This window comes from Macrobrachium rosenbergii, chromosome 13 (genome assembly GCF_040412425.1).
Source record: "Macrobrachium rosenbergii isolate ZJJX-2024 chromosome 13, ASM4041242v1, whole genome shotgun sequence".
In the NCBI taxonomy this organism is placed as follows: domain Eukaryota; kingdom Metazoa; phylum Arthropoda; class Malacostraca; order Decapoda; family Palaemonidae; genus Macrobrachium; species Macrobrachium rosenbergii.
In genome coordinates this window covers 55954981-55967503 of record NC_089753.1, presented here as the reverse complement: position 1 = coordinate 55967503, position 12523 = coordinate 55954981, and the positions used below count along the sequence as shown (strand labels likewise).

Here is a 12523-nt window from a genome sequence, read left to right as displayed (position 1 = left end):
TACCCTGCCTTTCATTCTCTCTGTTTCTTACTTCCTATTTCCACATCACTTTCATCACTCACGCTTCCATTCACTTCTTCCCTCCTTTTCTTTCTCTCTTGCCCCTTCACACGTTCCAGAGAACCTGCCTCCAACAGCCCCTTCTCCAAAAACACCCTTGAACATACCTTTCACCATTTCTTCCACACCTTTCATCATTCCTCCAACTTTTATCCACCCTCTCTTCCATTCTCTCTTCTGACTCTTTCATCTCCCCTTTCATTTCTTCTTTTGCACTTCTAGCATTCCCCATCTCCTCCAACTGACTCCTCAACTCCTCATTCTCACCTCAGCCTCCCATTCTCCTCCTCCAGCCTACCCTGGGTTCCCTAGCCACTTTACGGAGTTCCTCTCTCAGTTTCTCTATCTCACTCATCCTGACCTCTTACTCTCACTTCGACCCACCACAAACAATCCTAACGGCTATTTTACAACAGCCCCACGTTGAAGCGCCAAATTTATGTGGCGAATTCAAACCCACAAACAAAACAACAAACAACACTCACCCTGATCTTCGGTTGCTGGAGATGGATAAAGGTGCACGTAATCAACCACAACCTTCAAAACAACCACAAACACAACAAGGAAATACAAAAAAAAAAACGGAACACACACACAAATAAACAGCACCACCAACAAGAAGACCAACAACTCCCAGAAAAGAATATTGACAAAAACTGTCCCACACAAGAACCACTGACCGGCACTAGCTCTGACTAAAGACTTTCATCTAAAACCGAAAAATCCTTCACATATTCCACAGACAGACAGCGCCGTAAACAAACTAACGACCTCATCCCTCTTCCAACAACCGAAAAACTCACTGTTGAGTGACAATTGTGACTCACTATCTCTCTTCTCTCTCTCTCTCTCTCTCTCTCTCTCTCTCTCTCTCTCTCTCTCTCACAAAACGTTGAAATGCTAAATAAAAACAAATTTATTCATCCCTCTATACTGTTACCATGGTTAATGATCAATAATGAAGTAAAATTAATTCCCCTTTGAGCAGAAAAATCTGCTTTTTACATATTGAAATGCCTTTCTTTCCAGTTGCAAGAGAGATGTTGCAAATTTTATTATTTATGCCAATCTAAAACTTCCTTGGTTTCCAAAAAGTGCATAAAATGGTATAAAAGACCAAATTATGTATATTATACATAAGTACTGTTCCTCCACTTGACTCTTGAGGTATTATACCATTATACTTTGTTAAAGGTCCCTCACATCTCACCAAGAAAATCCTTGCAAAATTAACTGAGCACCAATAAAGCTCTCACTCACTTCATGAGACACATCCCTTCATTTCACATCACAACCTTCATGTAATGGTCTTGCTTTTTGAAACGTCAGTATTCAATCTCGCACTGTACTATTATTTGTTACTTTTACATATTAACAATAAGTATTAAAACCAATTATGCCGAGAGGTTATTCTTTTCTCATATGCATGTTTCGAATTTTACTTGTTGCTTCTTTATCTTCCTCACTGTTCTGCTCTCTCTCTCTCTCTCTCTCTCTCTCTACTATGCTATTGAGACTAGAAAAATGTTAGTGTGGTTTTTTTTTACAGTATAAAGAGTAAACATATTGTAATAACTCATTGATAGAATGTACAGTGAAATATGTATGTAACCCACTAACATAGGTATATGTACTATAGGTTATGCTGCACTGTACATTTACCTTACAGTACAAACCCTGTTTAAAGCATATCCATAACTTGTGTGAACAATTATTTACCTTGCAATACAAATCCCCTGCTTAAAGCATATCCATAACTTGTGTAAACAAGTTCACTTGTTCACAGTCTGGGAATGGTTAGCACAATCTATGGGATACCACACTGTTATTGGTTCAAAGTACCTGGTATGAGTGGTTTTAATAGTGTCCACCATAGCAGAAAACTCCAATTATGGATGGGGTGGACTGAATTATTCTGTTGCTAAGTACATTTACAATACATTTTTAAAATTCCAACAATGAAATGTACAGAAATTATTTACAATAACCATCATGTAATACTTCATGTATCAAATATTTAATAACATAGTTCATAAAAAGCTAGTACTGTATTACAACAAAAATGTTATGACACTTCTGTAAACCTTTCATCAAGAAAATTAAGTGTCCCCTTCCTAAAAGAGTAATAATTTTCTCTTTAAGTTACCTTTCCATAACTATGAATTACTTTGTTTGGATTACAGTTCTTTTACAAAGAGATATTCCTTTTATCATCCTAACCACAAGCTTTCCATTACATTAATAACTGCTAATATCAATTCTAGCTTGGGCTGCTTTTACCTCCATCATTCTTGCTAATCTCTTAACAAAAATTAAGAGTTAATAGCAACTTTGATGCATTATACTGTCTCATATTATTATTACACCTCCAGATTTCTGTTTTGAAATACTGTGGTAGTGCAAATTTGTGAACTAATGAGTTAAGTGTTGGGATAAACTCTAACCCCAATTGCCTAAAAGATATGCCCTACCCACTAATGATTACCCAACTGGAGGATTGTCTCTAAGCAAGAGACAGGTCAGTCAACACTAAGTCAGTTTTCAGACTAAGAAAAAATATCTCCTCTCAAAGTGGACAAAACTGGGTTAGTATAAAATGTTGGAAGTGCAAGTGACAAAGATAAAATTAACTTCACTATACTAGTCACTTTAGGACTGCAATATCTAATATTAACACTCTGTTACCTTGGAATTCTAACTTCATTGAGCAGCTAATCAATTTCACATTTGAACGTCATCAAAGACCTACGGTCAAGAAAGAGATTATTTCTAAAACTGTAAATGCACCTGAATTTTTAAGTCCTTAACTATAAACATAACAAGTTGGAAGGAAAAGGCAACATTGTGAAAATCATGATCTGTATGAAGGAGAATATTCAGAGAAAACAACAAAAGAATATCCTACCTTCTGCAGAGTAAATCATCATGATTTTTAAAATTCTTCATTGATGATACCAAGGCCTTGTACTGAACCAAGAGTTCATACCATCAGCAAAACTATAGCTTAATTACAGTGTCTTAAATATTTAAGCATAACACTTTATTTCCTAAATAAAGCCAACATATGAAGTAAATAATTCAAATACTGTGACTAAAATAACTCTAGCTACCATACTCTGATCAAATATTCATCCTCAGGTTATATCAGGAACTTAAGAAATAAAAATACTGTACCTACATAATTACTGGTTCTGAGCACAGTACCTAAATTTTAGACTAGACCTAAGATTTTCCCTTCTTATATCGCTGCCTTGCTTGGGCTTTGGTGTATCGTGGATGATGCCGTGGCTCGTCGGCTGTAGTGCTTTCAGCTATGTTTTCACCACCAACCCCATCCACTCCATTCCTCATTACACCATCTCCTGAAATGGTGAACCCAGAATCAATTATGGCATAATGGTCACACAGACCATTATTTCTTTTAACCTCTAAATAGTTTGGTTCAAGTATGTGAGTAAATTGCTTATGAACTCCACAATAAAATGACATTTGAAATTTTCACTATTTATGTGAATATGAAGTAAAGTTCATCATGGTACTCACTCTATACTTGGTTAACACTTGCTATAAATTGATAAAATAAATGTACTCACACAATAATGAATGTAACAATTCTAACAATGTTTGACATGTCTAACTTGAATTAATATTTATGAGAAATATAATTTGGCTATATTTTCACAATACAAAAATATGCAAAGATACTTGACAAAATTTTGTAAAATGTGTTATTAAAGATACAGCATTTCCTGTACATTAAATTTTTGAGTCATAATGTTTAGTTACTGCTGCAGAGCAGACACTACAAACACTACCGAATCAAATCAAGCAACAATCAAAAGTCACTGTGCCTAAAGAATGAACTGATACTCCAAGAAATAATACTCCTGCCTCGAGTAGTTGCTATTTGTAAAATAACTACAATAATTCTACTCATACAAAAGGAGTACTGTATTTCCGTTACCGATAACTAAGCGTGTATTGGGAAGAGCCATTTCTGCTGGTTTCCAGGGTGGTGTTAAACATACAGTATTCTGGTGTTGACTAACTGGTAGCTCACAAGCAAAACCAAAGTTCTACATCTTTGAGACCTCATTTTAGTTTGTGTCTCAGTAGCTCAATTTTTCCTGTATGAAGTCACCCTAGCTTATTTCATGAAAAATAGCATGAAGTGTTTCAGGTGTGCAAGATATAAGAGGAGACTAGCAGTTCTCACCATGATTCATCCTTCCTGTCCCCTTAGACAAATGTACCATCAATTTTTCTCCATATGAGACATATTAACAAGAATGCTCCCCAAACTGACAATCCTTTCTTCAAAGTCCAAAGCCATCTCAATTTTCCTCAATGTAGGATGTTATTACATTCCTATGTTTATACTAGTTATAATTTTCCAGTCAATGCTAATTTTTTACAAGCTTGCAGAGCACCCAGGTTGCCTCTAATGTAGTGATCATGGTTTATATTGTCTCAAACCTTCATAGCTGCCATGTTCCAAGATTCACCAGTCTCTAACCGACACAAGATAGAAATCTCAAGCATGCACAATGGCAATCCTTAAGGGTGTCTCAGCCATTAACTTCACTTTTCATGAGCCAGCAGTCTCACGCTCATTCCCCTGATGTTTGCTTCAATGTTCCATTTTTGTGAATAATCCATTTCTCTAATTTCACATCATTTTGGTCTTTTTCACTTTAGTGCATTCAGGCAATAATAAAGAAGTTAATTCTTCAGTTAGTAGGAATTGTGCATTTATCCTTGTCCATTAATGGATCACTGGTTTTACCAGGTGTAATTGTTTGCAAATAGTACTTAAATTTTTCATCAACATAAAAATTCTGTCTTTTGCAATGCTGATTCATTTCTCTCTTTGATTGCTGTGCTTGTTTATATTTTCATAAATTTTGTTACCTGTTAATGTTGTGATGCAGGTTTAATACATTGTCTTTCCGCTAACCAGCTAATAAGTTATGACTTTGTTTTCACTCAAGCAGTAAGATCTCATTCACACTAACCATTTTTAATTCCCCTTTATATTTTCTATACCATAATGAAGAGTAAGTAGATGGAAGTTTTCCTTCTTCAATGTGTTTTCTTGGAGTACTTTCTAATTATGTATTTTGTGTTTAGGCTTTGTAATTAACTTATTCACCTGATTTCCTTGGCTTTACTCCCAAATATAATGAAATGCATTGTTATCCTGAGTAGGATAATTCCTTCATAATTAATTTTTTTTAGCTAATCAGCTAATTACTTCTGTTGCTGTCCAAAACTGTTCCAAATTTTCATGCATTAGTTGTTATTACAATGTAAGATTTAATGGTTCTGTACTGACTCAAATTTTCTGAGCTATTTTTTTGTTTTTGTTTTGTGTGATGGCAGCCTTTCTAACTCGTCTTTTGCTAGGTATGTAATCTCATTACACATTAATTATGGCCCAATGTACTTTCCAAGGCCTTCCAAGCAGGGACCTCAACTCTTATACTTGGCATTTACCGCCAAGTACATGTTCACAGTTCCTCATCAGTGAGACTTGGTACAATTGTTCACTTGGCCAATGTTTCCAATATGCATAGAGAAGTGTGTTAAGGACACAGCCCAAGAGTGCATCTGCTGATGCATATCCTACTTTAAATTCTTTGCAACCAGACCAACTACAGAGCCATCTTCATAACTGGTGGTGGTGAATGAGCAACATTCATGTGGTGGTAAGTCAGCACAGTCACTACATTCTGCTTGCTGCCTGATTTCTTCACCAGCACCTCCTCCCACATCCACAGCCTGCATCACTGCTAATGGCAAACCCATGGCACATCTTGACTGCTTTACACATGGCTCCACCTTTGGTAGCAAAGCCTTTTTACTGCTGTTCTGCTTATGGCCAATCCAGTAGATGTGTCAGTAAACTGTGAGGACAGTACATGGCAAGGCTCATGGAGATCTTGCTTACGTCAGTGCAGAATACAGCTGAGGCAGCTAACTGACAAGACATGCCTCCACCTCTAGTGAATGCTCCTATTCAGGTGACCATAACTCCTAGACCTCTTGTACCATCTACTCTAAATAAGACACCTACTGTGCCCACTCCTCAAGATATAGATATGCATGTCTGCTCCCATGTTTTGGCCGCAGCTTCAAATTCCATCTCCTGATCTGAGTAGATATCGATTGCTTTCCTCTTTGCTTCTCATTCCAAGATATCATACAAGCTTAAGATTCACCATCAGACTGTCCTAATTATTCTTAGGGAACAACAGACATCTCCCATGTTTTCATCATCAGGCTGTCCTAAATATTCTTAGGGATCAACAGACATCTTCCATGTTTTCTTTTTTAAAAGTTGTTTCCTTAAACATTAAGAGACCAAGCCATGATTCCTCCTGACAATGAGATCATGACCATGACAGCTACAAGTTCTCATTAAGTGTGAACACATTTTAGACTGTAATCACTCCATCAATTGAGAGTGATCAATACTATCTTCTGAAGAAAGTGACAGGGGAAAAAAACTCTGAATGTGGCCAGTTTTCCACCATCATTATTTATTTATTTTTTTTTTTTCTGCATATCTCAGTCATCCTATTTGACTGGGTGGTATTTACAGTGTGGGATTCTGGGTTGCACCCCGCCTCCTTAGGAGTCCATCACTTTTCTTACTACTGTATGTGCGCTGTTTCTAACAGCACGCTCTTCTGCATGAGTCCTGGAGCTACTTCGGCATCTAGTTTTTCCAGGTTTCTTTTCAGGGATCTTGGGATTGTGCCCATTGTTCCTATGATTATGGGTACAATATCTGCTGGTATATCCCATATCCTCCTCATTTCTATTTTCAAGTCTTGATACTTATCAATTTTTTCTCTGTCTTTCTCATCTACTCTGGTGCCCCATGGTACTGCGACTCAATGAGTGATACTTTCTTCTTGATTTTGTCAATCAGTGTCACGTCTGGTCAGTTGGCAAGTATCACCCTATCTGTTCTGATACCATAGTCCCAGAGGATCTTTGCCTGATAATTTTCTATCACTCCCTCAGGATGGTGTTCTTACCACTTATTACTGCAAGCTAGCTAGTGTTTCTTGCACAGGCTCCAGTGGGGAGGGCTTTTGCAACTGAATCATGCCACTTTTTGTACTGGTTCTGTGCAAGCGCCAGACATTCGCTTGCTTTGTGGTTTATGGTCTCATCTTTCACATTACACTTCCTGCATATGGGTGAGATGTTATTTCTATCAATTGTTCTTTGGACATATTTGGTTCTTAGGGCCTGATCCTGTGCTGCTGTTAGCATTCCTTCTGTTTCCTTCTTGAGTTCTCCCCTCTGTAGCCATTGCCATGTTTTGTTGCTGGCCAGTTCTTTAGTATGTCTCATGTACTGTCCGTGCACTGGTTTGCTGTGCCATTCCTCTGTTCTGTTTTTCATTCTCCATCTCTGTATTTTTCTGGGTCTTCGTCTACTTTTATCAGGCCTTCTTCCCATGCACTCCTTAGCCACTCATCTTCACTGGTTTTCAGGTATTGCCCCAGTGCTCTGCTCTCAATGTTGACGCAGTCCTTCTATGCTTAGTAGACCTCTCCCTCCTTCCTTTCGTATTATGTATAGTCTGTCTGTATTTGCTCTTGGGTGTAGTGCTTTGTGTACTGTCATGTGTTGCCTAGTTTTCTGGTCTATGCTACGGAGTTCAGCCTTTGCCCACTCCACTACTCCTGCGCTGTATGATTACTGGTACTGCCCATACATTTATGGCTTTCATCATGTTTCCGGCATTGAGTTTTGACTTGAGTATTACCTTAAGTCTCTGTATATATTCTTCCCTGATCATATTCCCCTCTGGTAGCTTTATCCCTTCAGTCCTTGTTACTTAGCCTTTTTGTATGCTGACCAAGGTGCATTTTTCTATTCCAAACTCTACCCTGATGTCCTCAGATACAATCCTTACAGTCTGGATTAGGGTATTATTTTCTTGATGCTCTTACCATACAGCTTGATGTCCTCCATGAACATCAGATGGTTAATTCTGTTGCTTTCCTTCTTGAGTTGGTACCCAGCATTCATCATCTGGAGTACTTTTGTCATGGCAATCATGGCTACTACAAAGAGTAGTGGGGACAGTGAGTCGCCTTGGAAGATTCCTCTCCTGATGTTAACCTCTGCTAGTCTTATTCCAGTCGCCATTGTATTTTTAAGGAAGCTGATGGTGTTTTCCTCTGCCCTATATATTTTTAGGCATTCTGTTAGCCATGTGTGCGGTATCATGTCGAAGGCTTTCTTGCAGTCAATCCATGCCATGTCTAGGTTGGTTCTCCTTGTACTATTCTTCATTACCATTTTGCCTATCAGGAGCTGGTCTTTTGTGTCCCTACACTTCCTTCTGTAGCCTTTCTGTTGGTGGCGGATGGTGTTTGTATCCTCTAGGTAGTTGTATAGCCTTTCAATGATGATACCTGTTAGAAATTTCCACATTGCAGGCGATAGGCCTGTAGTAGTTATACTGTATTTCCCTTGTTCTTGTCTTTCTGTACTAAGGATGCTCTCCCTGTGGTCATCCATTTGGGCACATGGTGGTTTGTGATACAATGCTGAGTTGTTCTGCTATGTGTGGGTGTAGGGCCTTGAAGTTTTTGAGCCAGTATCCATGGTCTTCATCGGGACCTGGGGCTTTCCAGTTGGGCATTTTTTTTAGTTGGTGTCTGACTGTGTCTGTCGTGATCTCCCCATTTCTTCTGCCTTGACTTCCTGTAGCCATGTTGTATAGCTTCAGGAATTTCCTGGTGATTATCTTTCCCTCTTAGTTGGCTGTATAGTCTTTTATGGTTGGTTCTAAAGAGTTTGTTCTGTTGATATCCTTTATTCCTGTTCATGTACCGCTGGATCTTATGTGCTTTGGCTATAAGCCTCTGTTTTATATCTTCTACTGTGTTGTTTAGTCCATTCTCCTGTACTTTGTATTCTTGTTCCCTTGTTTTCTTGGTTCTTAGCCTCTTCTGTGTTGTTTAGTCCATTCTCCTGTACTTTGTATTCTTGTTCCCTTGTTTTCTTGGTTCTTAGCCTCTTTTCTGCCATCTCTTTCAGTTTACTCAAGTCATATCTCATCACTATGATTTGTTTTTCCAGGTGCCTTTTCCAAGGCAGCTATTGTTTTGGTTTCTGTTGGGTTGGTTGCAATGGGGGTGTTGGTGTTTGTATCCCCTTGAGTTCTGCTACTAATTTTGCTCCTGCATATGCCAGGCTATTTATTTCTGTCATACTCGTGGTGTGTACTAGTCTCATTATTTCATTAACCTCACTTGTTTTCTCCCTTAGCTTCTGTATGTTGTAGGCTTTCATGGAGGGGATTTTTGTTCTTTCTGTATCTGGCTTCATCCATTGTCTGATCTTTTCCACCCATTTCGACCTCTCTGTTACATCTTCGGTATTTCCTTGTGTGCTGTTGTTTGGTAGCTCATCATTCCTGTTGTCTTCGTTGGTATCTTCTCTTAGTTTGTCTTCTTTCATTACTGGGTGTTATTTCTCTCTCCAGTTCCTCTCTTTCTGTTTTGGAGAGCCAGTGCTTTATGTTTCTTACTTGGTCTGCCAGTCTCTGTTCTGTTTGAGGGGTGTTATTTCTCTCAATCCAGATGTTGACCAATCTTCCTCTGTATCCTCTTTCTGTCGGGTTGCTGCTGATGTAGCATCTCCATATACCCTTTTTTGTTCATGAGACTTACCTGTCAGATATATATATAGCTGTATTCTCCGAAGGACCGACAGAAATTCAAAAACTTAGGGCACACACAGTGGGGCCAGGTGGTTAGTACCCATTCCCGCCGCTGGGAGGCAGGTATCAGGAACCATTCCCATTTTCTATTCAGATTTTCTCTGTCGCGGTATTGTCAACACCCGTTGTCAATACCTCCAATCGTTGGATTTCAAAACTTTTTCCACTTGAGTATTCTGATTGTCTTTTGGTTTTTGACTTTGGATTTGTGGATAGGCATACGCTTTTGTGGACTGTTTTGATTTTGGCTTTGGCTTTTCTTTGAACACGATGTCTGGTTCTAGTTCTGCTAGTTTCAGGGTGTGTGTTGTGAAGGAGTGTAAGGTGAGGCTACCGAAAGCTTCGGTAGACCCTCACTCAGTATGCATGAGATGTAGAGGGCATGTCTGTTTGTTGGATGATCGCTGCAAGGAGTGTGAGTCTTTGCCTGATTCCGATTGGAAGGTTTACGACTCTTATGTGCGCAAGTTAGAGCGTGACCGTATCAGGAGGTCTTCCTCCAAGATTGTGTCTGCTGGTGGGAGTCAGGGTAATAATTTGTCACCTGTTAACCCTTCTAATGCTTCACCTATCCCTGTAGTGTTGCCTTCGGACCCTGTGATTGCATCTGCGGAAGGTAATGCCCTTGCGCAGATTTTGAGCTCCATTCGTGCTTTGGAGTCGAAGGTGCTGGCGATTGAAAGTGTTGTGAAGTGCAGTGATCCCCCTAGTGTTGTGGAGGGGGCGTCAGATCGGCCCTATAATGCCTCTAGGCCTGGACCTCTGCCGAACTCCCAGGACTCAGGGAGTGGGCATGTCCAAAGCCGCAAGAGGGTTACAGGGACCCCCCACCGATCTGGCGTCCCTTCGGCAGGCCCTGTTGTCGTCTCCCAGGCTGCCAAGGATCGTGCTCGCGCACGCGTCCTTAAGGATTGCTTCTCGTCCTCTAAGGCGCCCTCTCCACGCAAGGGGTCATGTTCTCGGTTGGACTCTCGCGCTTTCAAGAGAAGCTTCGAGAGGAGGACGCTTCTCCTCCTCTTTCTCGAGCACTCGTTTCTTCTCCTGACCTCTTCCACGAGTTGCCGCCGCAAAGAGGACCAGGACTTCTTCCGAGGAGGACTTTTTTGAGCGTCCCAGTCGCCCCAAGAAGAGAGCTGTCGTTGCCCTTGGTAGAAGGAAGAGGACGTCCCCTTCCCCTCTTCTTCTCACAAGAGCAGCCCTTCTCCTGAGAAGGAGTCTTCTCCTTGAGCGTCTTCTCCAGGACATGCAGCGGCAGTTGGCTTCCCTACTTGCTGCAAAGGAGTCTGAACCTCGTAGGCGCCGCAAGGATTTGAAGCTGCCCGTTAAGAGGTCTAAGAGGTCTCCCTCTCCTGCTCTTCGTTCGTCTCTCTCTCCGGCGAGTTCTCCTGGTCGCCCTCATCGTTCGTTGGATCGTCGGGTTTCTTTGCCTCGTCTTGACGCTCCTCAGGCTGCTGATCCTAACGTTTCTTTTGCTGGTCAAGACGCCCCTCTTGCAACTCAACAAGACGCTCGAAGGGATACGCGGCAGGACGTTCGGCATGACGCTCGTCTGGCTTCTCATCACGCTCGTCAGGACGCTCTTCAGGACGCTCGGCAAGACGCTTCTCTCCCCTCTCGTCTGGACACTCTTCAGGACGCTCGGCAGCATTTGAGGCAGGACGCTCATCAGGATGCTCGGCAGGACGCTTCTGTGCGGGACGCTCCACAGTTTTCTTCTGCTCTTTCACGCAAGAAGAGGTCTCTTTTCCGAATCGGGCCTCAAGGTCTTAGTCTTCCTCAAGTTTCGGAAGACTCTCCTGTCGCTCCCGTCGAAGAGGGAGAGTTGTCTCATGAGTCGGAGTCTGCAGAGCAGGAACAGCCCCCTTTGTCGTCTTCATCGGACTATCAGGTTTTGGCCAGCATGCTGAGAGAATTATTTCCTGATAAATTTCAGCCTTCTGCTCCTCTCTCTCCCCCTTCGCAGTTAGCTTCGTCGAAGGTGAGGAAATCGCCCGGCTTCCTTCAGATGAAGACATCGCTCGCTACCAGGAAAGCCTTCAAGAAAGTTAATTCGTGGATGGAAGATCGGAAAACTCAAGGCAAGTCTTCCTTTGCCCTACCTCCGTCTAGATTGTGCGGGAAGGCTGGGATATGGTACGAGACTGGAGAAGAAATTGGCTCCAGAGTCCCTTCTTCTTCTCAAGGAGACTTGCGAGTCTGGTCGACGCTCCAAGGAGGGCTCTCCTTTCTTCAGCGAAGGTGACCTGGGCGCTTTATCGGAGACTGACCATCATCTTAAAGGGCTTTTTAGGACTATGGAAGTCTTCAACTTTTAGATTGGTGCTTGGGGCCTTGGACTTGAGGACTCGGAGTCCAGACTCTATCTTTCTGGGGAGCTGTCCAGTGTGCTGTCGTGCATGGACAAGGCCGTCAGAGATGGCGCGGATGAACTGGCTGCTCACTTTGGTACGACCCTCTTGAAGAAGAGGGCTTTATACTGCAATTTTGCAGCAAAGTCAGTTTCTCCTGTGCACAGGGCGGAATTGCTTTTCGCCCTCTTTCTAGCCATCTCTTCCCCAGCCGTTAGTCAAGGATCCCGCCTCCAGCCTTAAGGAGAAGGCTACACAAGACCTTCTCGCGCAGTCTTCCAGGCGTCCTAATGTCCCGTCCACGTCTTCTCAGGGACTAGCCGCCAAGAGGCAGAAGCCCTTTCGTGGCAAAGCTTCCTCC

General features: G+C 41.6%; 1 protein-coding gene and 1 long non-coding RNA gene across 3 annotated transcripts in view; one reads left to right on the top strand and one right to left on the bottom strand.

Annotated features, from left to right (window-relative positions):
- The window catches only part of LOC136845344 (uncharacterized), a 112301-nt gene that overhangs the window by 92782 nt on the left and 6996 nt on the right, over positions 1–12523 (top strand). The gene's annotated exons all lie outside the window — the stretch shown is intronic.
- LOC136845343 (uncharacterized) overlaps positions 1537–12523 on the bottom strand; it is a 133647-nt gene continuing 122660 nt past the window's right edge. For both annotated transcript variants that reach the window (XM_067115584.1, XM_067115585.1), the window contains exon 6: positions 1537–3422. In XM_067115584.1, the coding sequence (XP_066971685.1) occupies positions 3283–3422 (140 nt within the window). In that variant the 3' untranslated portion in view covers positions 1537–3282. The remainder of the gene's footprint in view (positions 3423–12523) is intronic.